The sequence below is a fragment of the Aythya fuligula genome, chromosome Z (genome assembly GCF_009819795.1).
Source record: "Aythya fuligula isolate bAytFul2 chromosome Z, bAytFul2.pri, whole genome shotgun sequence".
Lineage (NCBI taxonomy): Eukaryota > Metazoa > Chordata > Aves > Anseriformes > Anatidae > Aythya > Aythya fuligula.
This window is the reverse complement of record NC_045593.1, coordinates 69,477,703-69,492,272: the sequence shown is the minus strand read 5'-3', so window position 1 is coordinate 69,492,272 and position 14,570 is coordinate 69,477,703. Positions and strand designations below refer to the sequence as shown.

Below are 14,570 nucleotides of genomic sequence, written 5' to 3'. Positions count from 1 at the left end.
CTGTCCGTAGGTGCCAGGACCTGGCTCTGCCGACGAACAGCCTGTTTTCCAGAGCAGAACATGGGATGCAGGTTGTACGGAAAGGTGTGGTTTGGTGCCAGTGGCTGGCCTCATTTTGCCTGACAGCTTCACAAAGGAGAAAGTTTGCCTTGGCACTGAGGCTGCTCAAAATCAAGCTGTTTGCAATGCTTCTGGTGCTGCTGTGGTCCATCAGTACAGATGCAGACGGCTGTAATGTGAGGGTAAAAAAGGAAAAACAAACAAACAAAAAAGCAGGAATCAAAAGTCAATGGAGAATGTTCCTTTCTCAGCCTAAATAATGTGCTGTGTAAACAGCAAAGTTCACTGCGAATTTTGAGAGGAATAGAAACCAAAAGCCACAGCAATGTGCAGGAAGAATGAGAATGGTTTTTACGGTTACTGACAATGCCCTTTTGTCTGATAACGTGTGAGGTGGCTCCCTCTGGGTGTTCCTGGGTACATACCCTGAGGATCTGGACACCCATCCCTGATGTGGCAGCAGAGGGAAATGGGAAAGTCAACACTGCCTTTACGCTGCCAAGGAGCTTCAGGGCAGTTGCAAATCCCCTGAGCAAATCCAGCCTCCTTGGCCAGCCGCTCCTTGTCACAAGGATCTCCCAGGGGACCTGGGAGGGATGGGTGTCCTCAGATGTCCTCGGCTCAGGTGTGAGCCACGGGGGACTTGCGACCAGCTGTGGTGACTGGTGGGCAGCGAAGACAGGGGAAAAGGTGGTGTGAGGATGCTTCCCCTCAGCCTGCTGCTTCCCCAGCTCCTGTGGCCGACTTGTTGGGAAGCTCTGCCTTTCTCCTGCTAGGAATCACCTTGGCCCTTGGCCCTCAGGTGGCAGGAACAGGAGCGGCTGGGAGCGGTTGTCCCTGTATTCATCCAGTCTTGTGCTCGCAGCCCGTGGTGTCACGGGGAATTTCTGAATCACCGGAGGAATTGCGAGCGTAGCTCGCTGCCTGCCACGTGGGCGTATTTACCCACAGCAGCCGGGCAGCAGGGAGGCGGCTGAGGCTGTGGGATGGATCCAGCAGGTCCCATTTCCTGGCTGGTGGTGACGGTGGCTCCCCTCTGGGTGACGCAGGGTGACCTGCGCAGGGCAGGTGGGTTTTTGGCTTCCCGGTACGTCCCAAGGAAAACCTCTGGGCACCTGCACGCCTGCTTTTCTGCGTGTGACACAGCGAGTCCTTCTTCCTCCTGCTCACGAAGGAGAGGCAGAGCAGGGATGACCATCGTCGCTGTGAGAGCCACCTGGAGGCAGGGAGGGAGCTAAGGATGGGCATGACCATGCCACTTGCTGTCTTCTTTACAGTTTCCCTCCTGGCATGATGGCACGATGTGCTGTGTGCCCCGGCTTGGGTCACAGAAGCAGGGCAGCCCTCTGTCCTGTCACAGCTTCACTGCTGGTGGTCCCTGGTGCTGAAGGGGGTAAGCACGTAAAAGCACTGGGGGGGGATGAGCAGGGCAGGAGTTAAAGCACCAGTGCGAGCGGGGGTCCGAAAGCAGGTGCGAAGGTGACAGATAACAGAGAGGAAGCCTCGGGTGCTGGGCAGAGCAGCGATGACATCAAGGCCACGCTGCCGATAAGGCCGCCAGGCAGATGTGGAGCAAGAGTGATGTGACGCAACCCGAGGCTGCAGGTCTGCAGACACCGCGGCCCCGTGGCAGGCGATGCGCTGCGTCAGAGCTGGGCACAGCAGAAGGTGTCCCTGCCAAAACACCCGTGACAGAGGGGAGGAAGGGCTGGGCCTGAAGGCGTGGCTCTCCTGTGTGCAGCCGGAGCAACGTGGAGCAACGCTGCGGCACGTGGCCACCAGGAAGCCTCCCGTCGGTCCCAAGGAAGGACTTTGTGGACTCGGATGAGTGTGGCAGGGCCTTGCAGAGAGACCTGGGCAGACTGGAGAGCTGGGCGATCACCAGCCACATGAAGTTTAACAAAAGCAAGTGCTGGGTCCTGCACCTGGGACGGGGCAACCCTGGCTACACGTACAGACTGGGCGATGAGACGCTGGAGAGCAGCCCCACAGGGAGGGATCTGGGGGTCGTGGTAGACAGCAAGTTGAATGTGAGCCAGCAGTGTGCCCTGGCAGCCAGGAGGGCCAACTGTACCATGGGGTGCATCAAGCACGGCATCGCTAGTCGGTCGATGGAGGTGATTGTCCCGCTCTGCTCTGCACTGGTGCGGCCTCACCTCGAGCACTGTGTGCAGGTCTGGACACCACAGTACAAGAAGGACATTAAACTGTTAGAGAGTGTCCAGAGGAGGGTGGCGAAGATGGTGAAGGGCTTAGAGGGGAAGACGTATGAGGAGCGGCTGAGGGCACTGGGCCTGTTCAGCCTGGAAAAGAGGAGGCTGAGGGGGGACCTCATCACAGTCTACAACTTCCTCACGAGGGCGAGTGGGGAGGCAGGTGACCTATTCTCCGTAATCACCAGTGACAGGACCCATGGGAATGGTGTTAAGCTGAGGCAGGGGAAGTTTAGGCTGGACATCAGGAAGAGGATCTTCACTGAGAAGGTGTTTGCGCGCTGGAACAGGCTCCCCAGGAACGTAGTCACTGCACCAAGCCTGTCTGAGTTTAAAAAGTGACTGTGCACTTAGCCACATAGTCTAAACTTTTGGGTAGACCTGTGCGGTGCCAGGAGTTGGACTTGATGATCCTTATGGGTCCCTTCCAGCTTGGGTTATTCTGTGATTCTGTGATTCTCCCTCTGTGATCTGAGGGGCAGGACTCTTCCTCAGGGGCTCCAAGGCTGTGCTTGAAGACAAAGTGGAAACAGGCACAGCCATCCCACAAGCAGTGGTTTTCCCTTCGTCATGCCTCCGTGTGTCGTTTTAACTTTGCTGCTGCTGTCTTTGTAGGACAGGGCCCTCTAGGGCTCTGCCATCAAGCCTTGCAGATGGCAGGGCCGTTCCCACTGCCTGGTCAGGGTGACCGTGGCGTTGTAGGCGTCTCATTGAGGACGGAGACCCCCCGCCTCCCTGCTGGTCTGGTCGCTCACCCTCCTGGGTTTCCAACACCCAGCCTGAGCTCGTGCCCACTGTTTTCGTCGCGTCACCTGGGGTGATCAAGAAGAGATTGGCTCCTCCAGCTTCATTAGTGCCCTTCTGCTGGGTGTAGGCTGCTATCGGATCTCCCCGGTACTAGACTAAACAACCACAACAGCCCCCCCCCCCCCCCCCCCCCCATGCCTCAGGAGCAACTGCTAATGCAGTTAAATATTTACTTTAGTTGAGGGATTTCCAAAGTGGAATTATAATAAAAACCAAAGGTTATTGAACTGCATAAACTCCTTGAAGAGAGAATATAAAACATGTGCACAGCCATCTAAATGTCGCAGAGGCATGTTTCTGCAAGGGGAGTCCTGAAGCTATTTGTCCTCAGAAACAACCTTGCTCCTTCCCAAAACCCGGCCACAGTCGTGCTGAGGCAGGTACTGCAGGGAGGCAGGAGGATGAGAGCCCATGGCCTGCAGGCCCATGCTGGGCTGTGCCCCCATGGCCACAGGGGATGTTCACCAAGCCATTCCTGCTCATCTCAGCCGACCAGGGCCGGCACGTACTGTGATAAGCCTCAGCTGAGACCACAGGGGAGAAATATCCTGAGAATGGTCACGGCTGGCTCCTCGGCAAGTGCACATGGTGCTGTGCCTTACTGGAGCTCTGCCAGCCTGCCGGTGGCTTCTGTTGGGACACCTACCCTGCACACAAAGCCAGGGTGCAAGAGACCCACTGCTGCTGCTGGCCCAAGCTGAACCTGGGCACGTCTGTCCCAGAGGAGATCTAGTCAACAGTGGTCTTCAGCTATGGACTTTCTGGTACTCTTTTCCATCCTTCTCCCTGTATCAGTTGACCTCCATTCACCTGAGGAAGGTGGTGACGTGGATGTGGGAAATTCATTTTCTCAGGAAGAGGCAGTGAGGATGCTCACATGAAAAGACTGATGTCGGGCATGCATTTACAGAGGTGAAACAGCAGGGGTCTTCTGGAGCGGTGGTCCTTGCTGAAAAGTCCCTCAGTGGAAAGTCCTGAAACATCCTTGTTCGGGCCATGGCACAGCCAACCAAATCAACACAAATTTTGCAGCTTTTTGTACATAATATCTCCCAGTCAAATAGGAGCTCTCTGTTGTGTACGAATCACAGACTCACAGAATACCTTGAGTCGGAAGGGACCCACAAGGATCATCAAGTCCAGCTCCTGGCTCCACACAGGACCACTCCAGAATCAAACCATGTGTCTGAGAGCGTTGTCCAAACATTCCTTGAACTCCAGCAGCTCGGTGCCATGACCACTGCCCTGGGGAGCCTGTCCCAGTGCCCGGCCACCCTCTGGGTGCAGACCCTTTCCCTAACCCCCAGCCTGACCCTCCCCTGTCCCAGCTCCATGCCAATCCCTCGGGTCCTGTCGCTGTTCAGCAGAGAATGAAGAACGGTAGCTGCAAAGCCAGAGGACTGATCTGGGGGTAACATGCCCAGAGGAAGGCTGGCTGGGTGGGAGAGAAGAGCAGCATCACCCGGCCACTACAGCGCAATGGGATTTAATAACAGCCTCCACCAGTGCCAGCACAGGAGCTGGCATGCTGCGGCTTATCAGCCACGTGAGAGCAGCCAGGTCTCCCTGAGTGCACAGTTGGCCCATTCCCAGTGCAGGTCAAATGCTGCTCAAAATGCTGCTTTTCCCAGTGCCGCTGAGATAAGCCAGCACCCTCCCCTATAAAAGCCACTACGAGCACAGCGAGGTGCACGAGCGCGTGCGCCTGGTCCGGCCATGCCCGCCAGGGAGCTGCTGGGGCTGGCGGTGGTGCTGGTGGCCCTCATCACTACCAGTGGTAAGTCCTCTCTGCTGCCGGGAGACAGATCCTCAATGGCAGGCTGGGAGAGACCAAAAAATGGGAAGGGAGGGCAGAAAAAGTACCCCAAACAAACAGAAAGTCTGTTTTGGAGAGGAGGTGAGGGGGACAAGGCAACACAGAGGCGGCGTGGTGGGGTGGGAGAAGGAGGACCGGACAAACCTGGTGCAGGGTGCTCCTGCCATGTGTTCGGTGCTCGGTGGAGCTCCTGGTGCAGAGCCTGGGAGGCAGAGCTGTGGGAGAGGGGCTCAGTGATGGTGTTGATGAACAGGCATTCACATCTTGGCCCCTCTGTCAATGGCTCGTGCTCCTGCTGCTGGTTCTTGCTGGAAAGGAGGGTCACAAGTGTTGCTTAATCCCCCTGTGCCAACCTCTCGGGTCTCTGCTCTGTTTCAGGGGCAGAGCTGGATGAAGGGAACGGCCTGAGAAGGGTAAGAGATTTCCATATGCTCTGGCTCATGGCTTCAGATCAGATCTGGCTGCCTCAGCGCCCGGCATGCCTGGGAGAAAGGCTGTTCCCAGAAAGTGCACCCAGCCTCTGCGTGCAGGCCCTGCCCTGTGCAGGGCAGAAGGGATGCTCCGAGCCGCCGTGCCACCAGCTCCAGCCACACTCGCTGCTGCCCAGATGCTGTGGGAGGAAGAGGGGGGAGCTGCTGGTTCTGAAATGTTTGCTGTGGTTTCTCCCTTCCAGCCGGTGTGCGGAGAGATGGCTGAGCTGCTGGCCTGCCCCCTGGTGAACTTGCCTGTCTGTGGCACCGACGGGAACACCTACGCCAATGAGTGCTTGCTCTGTGTACAGAAAATGTAAGCTCATGCCCTGGGCAGAGGCCTCCAGGGGTCTAATTTTAGCCGTCTGAAAGCGGGCACTTGTCAAACACCGTGGGAAAGCCACAGCATGGGAAGCACGCAGAGGCCTGCCAGCAAAGTGGACTTTTTTTTTTTTTTTCTTTTTTTTTTTTCATCAGCTGAGCCTGGCTTTGCAGCCTTGAGCTTCACCTCTCCGTGCTGGCAGTGCCCGAGGACAGGCACAGGAATGCCCCTAGCCCTTGCAGGTGTTGTCTCCTTCCTTGGCAGCGCATTTAGGGACCACACAGCTGCAGACTGAGTGATTGTACACGTTACAGTGGCAACGGGCTGATCCCACAAAAGAGCTCAGTATTTATGCACTGGATCAGCTTGCTAAATCGGATCAGCCAGCAGCTGCATGGTCAGCAGGTCCACCAGAAGGTGGGGTCAGGATCTACAGCCAAGAGACACTCCAACACGAGTGTCTGCAGGCTGGCAGCAAACCAGGTGCCTCACAGAGGATGAGAGAAGGTCCCCATGCCGTGCTGCCTGTGGCCGGAGAATCACAGAGTCACAGAGTGGTTTTGGCTGGAAGGAACCTTAAAGCCCACCCAGTCCAGCCCCCTGCCATGGGCAGGGACACCTCCCACCAGCCCAGGCTGCCCAAAGCCCCATCCAGCCTGGCCTTGAGCACCTCCAGGGATGGGGCACCCACAGCTCCTCTGGGCAGCCTGTGCCAGGGCCTCACCACCCTCTGAGTGAAGGATTAGAATTTCTTCCTAATGCCTAATCTAAATCTCCCCTCTTTTAGTGTAAAGCTGTCACCCCCTGTCCTCTCACGCCACCCCCTGACCAAGAGTCCCTCCCCAGCTTTCCTGCAACCCCCTTTAGGCACGGGGAGGCCACTGCAAGGGTCTCCCTGGGGCCTTCTCTTCTCCAGGCTGCACAACCCCAGCTCCTTCAGCCTGTTTTCACAGGAGAGGTGCTCCAGCCCTCCTCTGGACCCTCTTGAAAAGGCCCAGGGCTTTCTTGTGCTGGAGAGGGGAGATTTGGACCCAGCTGTGCAGACAGGTAGACCGGGCAGCCAGTCTGCACAGGCAGGGACCTCTGGGTGCAGGCACCCAGCCACGTGCCTCACGGCTTTTGGCAGCCTTTCAAGCCACGGGGACCACCACAAATTTGCGCAACAGGGACCTCTTGAGGGCACCCAGGGAGCTTCAGGTGGGACACGGGGGAAAGCCCTGTCCTAGGAGGGTGGTGCAGGGTCCTCGGCAGCGGGACCTCCACACACACAGGCAGGGAGGGGAGCTCTACAGGCCGGGGTGGCTTGCGGACATCTCACCTTTTTTTAAGACATAAAAATGAACAAACCGATTTCAGAGTAAGTGCTCGGATCTAGACAGGCTAGGTGGGAGACCAAGCGTGACTCCAGGGAACATTTTTTTCAAGCTCTTTGTTCTCTTTCCCTACATGATTCTAGGAAAACCAGGCAAGACATCCGGATTTTGAATGACGGGATGTGCAGAGATACCTGAGCTTTCTGGTGGCTTTCCTGAGCCTGGAAACAGGTGATTAATTGATCCTGTGTGCTCTGTGCAGATCGAACATTTCAGCCCGGGATGGCGAATAATAAAATTACATGCATAATCATATTTCAATAGCATTATTTTTATGGGGGAAAATGACACGAGCCAGTTCCTACAAAGGGCTACTAAAAGCGTGTAGTCAAAACATTAATTTCAAATCCGCGCTGCATACAGGGCTCTGCACTGTGTGTATTATTTCTCCCACATTCCTTGGAGAAAGGACATGTGGGAGTAGCGAGAAGCACACATAGCTTTGAGATCCTGGTGAAGGCGGTGCTGAAAAAATACAGTTTTCTGTAGGAGGCAATTTATCAAAGGGAACCTAAAGTTTCTCCAGCGTGGGCGTCGACAGCCTTCTCTCCAGCTCCCTAATAACCACCTTTCCTTCCAGAGCTGATGCGAACTGAAAACAGCAGCATTTGCACTTGTCATATGAGATGCTATTTAGCTTTTCACCTGAGACTGCTCCACCACAGGAGGCAGCCCAGATAACCCACGGGAGCACTGAATGAGCCGAGTGGAGACCCTGAAACTCCAAGGGGTCGCCCCCAAGCTGAACCGATCCCCTGGGCTGCTCCCGGGGAACAGCACGTCCCAAATAGCTGCCAGGTTCCGGCTCTAGGTTGCTCCTCGTGTCAGGGCCAATTTTTGGCACTGCGGTGCAGTATGATCCAGCGCAGGTAATGCTTGTTGTCATCAGCCAGCCACCCGTGGGGCTCCCTCTGCTCTTTCATCTCCTGCTTTTACTAGCTGTGACGTGACTCACCTTTCAATAAATACCTGTCACTGCGTTGCACAGCTTGATTATGCAAGGGATTCCCTTGGCTCGTGGTGGCAGAGGTCAGAGGACGCTGACTAATCCGAGGCTTTCCTCCTGAACTCAGTGCGGCTCTGCTCCAGATGTTGTGTCCCGGGAGCACGACTCGTTGGGTTTTATTATTTTTTTTTTTGGCATAGCTTCAACAAAGCATTGGGTTGCTTTGAAAAGATCATCCGGTCCAACCATCCCCCTCCCACCAATGACACCCACTAAACCATGTCCCTAAGCACCACGTCCAACCCTTCCTTAAACACCCCCAGGTTTTTAAGGCACACCAGCCCCTTAGGGGTTTGAGGAAAGTGAGCTCCCTACGTGTAAAGTGAGCTCCCCAAACTCAGTGGCCACCCCGTGAGTCTGGGACCTGTGCCAGCGTCATGGCCACCGTGCTTGGCCAGCTGGTCATGTCCATCCACACACCCAGACACCCTTATTCTGGTTCTGCTCCCTCCTGTGACCTCCCAGTGGGACACTGCAGCCCTGCAATGCAAGACAAAGCCAGCGGTGACAGATTTGACGTGACGCAGCCGTGCTCGGTCAGACTGGAGGTCCTGCTGACCTGTTGTCCCCAGCACAGGGACCATGAGCAGACAGCAAGAGCAAATACCTGCAGGAGGGTGTGCTAGGGGGGTAATGAGGTGTGCACAGAGCCCTGGGATTTCAGCTGTTTTCTGGTCTGGAGGCAGTTGCTGTCATCTGAAGTTCTTCCCTGCCCTGGTCTTGTTGCTGTCTGAAGCCCTATCAGCGACTATCACAAGGTCAGCACGGAGGTCTGCTGATGTCTGCACGCTGGAAACAGCAGCTGCCCCTGAACCAAAGCATCTCCTCCCACCTGCCTTCGTCTTGCTGTTGCTCCCCATGACTCGAAGTCTGCCTCTCCACAGGTGCTGCCCCCAGCCTGGCTAGCTGCTGATAGCTGTCCAGAGCTTCGAGCATCCCTCTTGCCCTTCTCTAGGTGCTTTCCACTTCTGCAGGTGTGGGGACCACAGCTGCACGCAGGTTGTCTGTGTGTAGTGCCGTCACTGCGCCCCTCGTTCCCTTGTCCCCCCGGGACTCTCCTATCAGCTGGAAGCACATTTCCCCCTTCCAGCCCTCAGCTGGGGAGGGAGAGGCCAGGGGATCAGGGGATGGTCTCCTGCATTGCCAGTGAGCCTCAGGAGGTGTCCCCTGCACCTCGGGGAAGGGTTTGGTGGGGTTTTGGACAGCGAGCGCTGGTGAGCACACAGCTCCATCCCCGCCCTGCTCTCCCCTGCACCCTGGGACACCCCCGTGGGCAGGACACAGCAGGGCAGCTCTGCCTGCTGGGGGTCCCTGCTGCTGTGGGGCCAGCGGCACCTCGGCCCCAGATGGGACAGGGGAGCAGGTCTCGAGCTGCATGGAGCGAGGGCAGCCCGCCAGCGCGGTGCTGCGCATCTCCCCCAGGAGCCCGGTCTGTTTGTTTGCACAGGACGGGAAAAATCAACAGGGATGGCTCGGCGGCGCTTCTGAAGAGGGAAGCCTCACGCCCGCAGCACAGCGCGGCGTGTTTACCCAGGGGCTGCAGGGCCCTGGTGCACGCTCCTCGCGGGCCAGACCTTCAAGGTCAAGGCGTGGGCAGCCCCAAGGCAGGGTCGGTGCTGGCTCGCTGCGTGGCGGATGCGGCAGCACGCACCCTCCCCGGGGACCGGCGGGTTTGGCTGTTTCTTTCACGCAGCAAGGCGAGGCGAGGGGTGTAATTGTAAAACCACCACGGGCTGCAGGGGATGGCAGGGTCCAGCCTGGTGCTGAGAGCCTGGCTCGAAAGCCTGGCTTGGTCAGGAGAGATGGGAGGAGCTGGTGGCAGCAGGACTGTGGCAGGGCAGATGTGTTACCCTGGCCACAAAGGTCTTGCTCCTGCTGGAGTACACAAATTCCTGTTTATTTTTTGCATAGTTCTGCCTGTTGGATTTATTCATCTGTCTCCCATCTCTTCATGCATCAGTCACAGAGGGTGTCCTCTGCTCCCACAGGCACCAGAGCTCAGCCTACAGCAGCAGCTGGTGGCCCTGCTCCTGGAGAAGTGCCGTGCACCATCAGGCAGGACAAAACTGGAAGATGTGCCCTGGCACCCTGCATGACAGCCACATAGCTCCCCGTGCTGATCCCCGGGGTAACTTCAGGGCTGTGCCGGTCCCTACAGGAGGGACAGGCATGTCTCTGGGTGCTGCCTTGCTGTAGCAATGCCGGGCAGAGGGGAAACAAGGGTGAAGCTCAGAAAGCACTCTGGTGAGGGTTCCCCAGGTCTCCATCGAGGAAACTGGGGCTTAGCACCCGTCTGTCCTGTTAAGTACCTCAGAAGACTCCGAGGGCACCGCAGCTCTTTCATTTATGAACGATATTGAGGAATTTATCGTTTTCCACCCAGCTGGAAAGAGGCTGGAGTGGAGTAAACACTCGCAGCACCATCTCTGCGGTGCCCCGTGGCACTGTTTTGCTGAGTCAAGAGCGATTTATCAGACCTCAGCAGGCTCTGGAGCGGCTGCGTGCTTCTCCCCAACAGGAGGTGCGAGGGGTGAGAGGCTGAGCTCAGCCACAGCCCGAGCAGGTGGAGCAGCTCGGTTGTGGTGCCAAAGCTCGTAGGTGCGAGCTCCTCAGCACCATGCCCATCCCCGTGCGGGCCGCAGCCCCTTGGTGCTCGCTGGGCAGCTGGTGCTGGTGGACCCGCAACAGCCACATGGCACATCACCTGCAAGCAGCCCGGGGATCCCAGGGTATTCCCAGCTCACACGGGGGCAGCATCCCACGAGAGAGGGGTTTGGGGATGTGTGCATGAGGCAGGGTGTCCCCGGGGCCACGCAGCGCCAGGCCGAGCGGGGAGCACACCTTGCCTCCGCTGGTGACCGAGACCCAGGGAACTCCCCAAAAGTGACTTGGAAGCCCCACATCTCTGCGTGCCAGTCACGCTCCTCACCCACCCTCCCGTATCAGAGCCTCCCCACATCTGCCTGGCTGCCACCACCCCGCCGCTTCCCTCAGGCCTCCGAAGCCCGCCCTGCCCCACGTGAGGCACGGAGTAATCTGCAGTGGACACCGGGGAGGAGCCCTGGGGAGAAGCAGTAACTGTGGGGGGGGGGTAGGCAGAGAGGCAGCAGAGATGACCAGGGCCCACCAGGTTACACCCCAGGAAACCCACCCGCATCCAGCCTGGATCTTGCTCTGGAGGTTTTCAGGATTCCCACCTCGTTCGATGTGCAGGGAGCCAGGATACACAGCGCCCTGGGGTCCCAGCCGCACGGACCCTGCCGAGCAGTCCACCCTGCCCCTCAGGGAGCAGGGTCTCGGGGCTGAAGCCAAAATAAGCATCAGAAACTTCCCCCTGGCAGCCACACGATGGTCCTGCAGAGCCTGAGTGGGTCTTCAGGCTGGGCAGGTGTGGGGCTGCAGTGGGACCGGGGCAGATAGGAGCAACCACCAAAGGAGAGCCTCTGGTGGGAGCAAGAGCCTGGCTGGGTCTTCCCAGTGGCTTTTTTGGGGGCTGCCCTCCACCATCCTGCTTCACAAGGGACATGCTTTGCTCGTAGGTGGCCCACTGGGTACGGGACATCAGGAGCTCCTCAGCTCATCCAGCCCCTCGGGGGTCCCTCTGCGGACTCCTTATTTTGTCTGGGTTCCCCAGGAAAGTGTTGCAGCCCTCGCACAGGTCACCCGAATTTGGCAGTCTCCAAATAATGCCATAAGACATCCTTATGGCCCTCCGAAATGTACAGTGCCACTCTCCTGTGCTCCACCCCGGCTGCAGGAGCTGGAGGTCCCTCCCCACCACCACTCGGACCCTCTTGCGAGCAGCGTCCCAGCAGCTCGTGTCCCGGCTGGGGTCTCACGAGAGCGATGGAGAGTCCCCCAACACCTCCCTGCCTCTCAGGCGGCGAGGCTGTGGGGCATCCTGCCCTGCCAGGCACCTTCTCCCCGCTCTGAAGGAAGGCATCGGAGCCGCGGCTTGGCAGCAGCGAGCGCTTGCTTCCTATCTGAAGCGGAACTGCTGTTTAGAAACACTGGCGCGTTCTGTAGACCACACAGTAGGTCCTGAGCAGGCTCTCACACACCTTTGCACTGTGATAAGGGGAGTATTATTACTCTAGTAGTGGCCTGTACAGATAAGCTCTTTGGGGCGGGCAGTCTGCTTTTTTTTTTTTTTTTTTTTTTTTCCAAGCTCTCATTCTGCCGCACCAGTAGCTCCAGATTCTTTTCCCGGGGAAATAAGCTGCTTTTCACTTAAACCTGTGGAGACATGGAAAGTTTAGGTAAGACCTTGCTCTATACAGCCCCTTCCCTGCTACCCTCTGCAGCTCCTGAGGAGCATGCTGTGCCAGGTAATGCTGACCCTAATCACTTTTTTTTTTTTGGAGGGAGGAGAGAATGATCTTTGTCACTAGCGGTTTCCAAAAAAGAAGTTAATAATTAACCGGTGTATGGCTGGGGGATGGAGGATGCGCATTTAACTGCAAGTGCATGTGGCTTTTTCTGTGTCATGTTGCAGGTCACGAAGACAGAAGCACCTATAAAGGCTCTCCAGCTCAGAAAAAGTTGCTGAGGCAGTGTCAATACAGTGCCTGCCTGCAGGCTGAGAGTACTCTCTCACTGTTCTTCTAACTTGATGGATTTTTTTTCAGCTCATCTCTGTATCTTTACATCCTCTGCTAACTAACTTTTCATTGGGGTGCAGGTGTTTTAGTGTGATTTTTTTTTTTTCCCTGCCTGGTGCTAGTGGGTGGCTCACAGCTTTGGAGCAGCTCTGGGAGTGCTGTGTGGGACCAGCTGGAAATGAATGAGGGGTGTTCTCTGGCTGTGCAGAGCAATTTGCTTTGGGTGGGTTGGGAAGGAGACCGACTGCATGCAGCCAGAAGTGCTTGTGTGGCTCACAAGGTGTTTTGAAAGAAAGTTACACTGAGTGCTGCAAAGGGATGTGCAAGGGATCGTGTACGTGGGTAGTTAAACCCGAGCACTGTGCAAATCTGCTGCTTGTCACCTCACCTTCCTGCCTTTTCCCCTGTGGATGGCAAAACCTCCTGCCGGCTTTGCTATCTGTGATGCTGCTTCACCTCGGGAGACAGCCTCCCAGCTGGAGAATGCCCGCGCATTCCCCTGCACAGCTGCACGCTGCGCAGTCCAAGAGCAGCGCTCTCCGTCTCGGAGGCTCTGGTCGAGCCGAGATACCTTTGCCATCACTGAGAAACTCGGACACTGCGTGTGTATCTGGTGGCTTTCACATCTAAATTGCACCCTCTTGCCTCCCTTCCTTGCAGCCCAGATAGGCTGCAGGGCTTGTGGGAGAGGGTTTGCCTCCTCCTCTTGTCTCTGCTGTGCTCAGAGCAACAGGGGCTCCTGGAACGAGAAAGTAGCTGTCAGAAGGACATAAAAGCTAAGAGGCAACAACAGAAAGTAGGGTTATATTTGTTTTCTGTGGTTGTGATGGTGGCTGCTGTCGTTGTTAGACAGCATGTGGAGTACCATGCCCAGATTTGGGCAGTTCAGCAGAAAAAAAAGACAAAGCCACACTGGTATGAGTGCAGTGCACAGCCACCAAAGCTGCTGAAGGCTGCAGCAGCTGGCACGCGAGGACAGAGGGAGCTGGGGTTGTTTAGACAAGGAAAGAAGTGGTTGAGAGGGAGATGTTGTTGCAGCCTCTCTATCTAGTAGGAGTCACGGAGGAGAGACTTTTTGAAAAGGTGCACCGGGAAAGGACAGGAGGCACCAGGTCCATGCTGCAAACGTGGCTGGGTAGAAAGGAGAAGATTTCACAGTGAGAGTGGTGCAGGGAGCAGGAAGGTGGCCTGTGAGGTTTTCCCAGCATCTCCGGGCAAGGCTCTGAATAACCTGATGTGGTTTTAAAACTGGTCCTGCTTTGAACGGGTCACTGGGACAGAGGCCCTCAGGGAATCCAGAGATTCTTTCCGAGCTAGATTTCTCCACAATTGTTATTAGTTATCAGAGGTGTCCTGTGTACAGACCTATTTTGAGCAGAGGTTGGCTTTTATTTATTTATTTATTTATTTATGTATTTATGTATTTATTTATTTATTTATTTTTGGTTGGTTGGTTGGTGTTTCAGTTGATTGTGTGTGTGTTTGTTCTGTCCTGGGCTGTGACTTTTCTCACATTTAACTCAGACATCTGGGAGACAAGAGCTGTGGGAGGGAAGTCCCTCCCACCTTGCCAATTGTCCCAGCTAGGCTAAAGAAAGACAAAATGACAATTTCCCTCTCATTTGACCTATTACGTTAACGTGAGCAGAGCCTGTTCCATGGACGAAGCTGGCTCTGATTACACCTGCGAGGAGCAGGACATCGTTTGGTTGTTCTTTCGATGTGTGGGATTTGTTGAAACTATGAAAAGCAGTGCTTTTGTGATCTGCTCAGTGTACGTGTGGGAAGACTCTCCTCTCCCTGCAGGCTCCAAGGAAGTGGTACTCCTACTGGTATTGCTACTGCCCCTTTTCCTCAAGGAAATGGTCTCTTGTTATTTGACCTCAGCCAGGTCTTAACAAA

General features: G+C 56.2%; 1 protein-coding gene across 1 annotated transcript; it reads left to right on the top strand.

Annotated features, from left to right (window-relative positions):
- The first annotated feature begins 3,358 nt into the window (after positions 1-3,358).
- On the top strand, positions 3,359-7,199 carry SPINK4 (serine peptidase inhibitor Kazal type 4). Its single transcript, XM_032206330.1, has 5 exons — positions 3,359-3,460; positions 4,749-4,857; positions 5,275-5,309; positions 5,570-5,682; positions 7,145-7,199. Exons 1-5 carry the CDS (start codon positions 3,359-3,361, stop codon positions 7,197-7,199), a joined length of 414 nt encoding a protein of 137 aa, XP_032062221.1.
- The last annotated feature ends 7,371 nt before the right edge of the window (positions 7,200-14,570 follow it).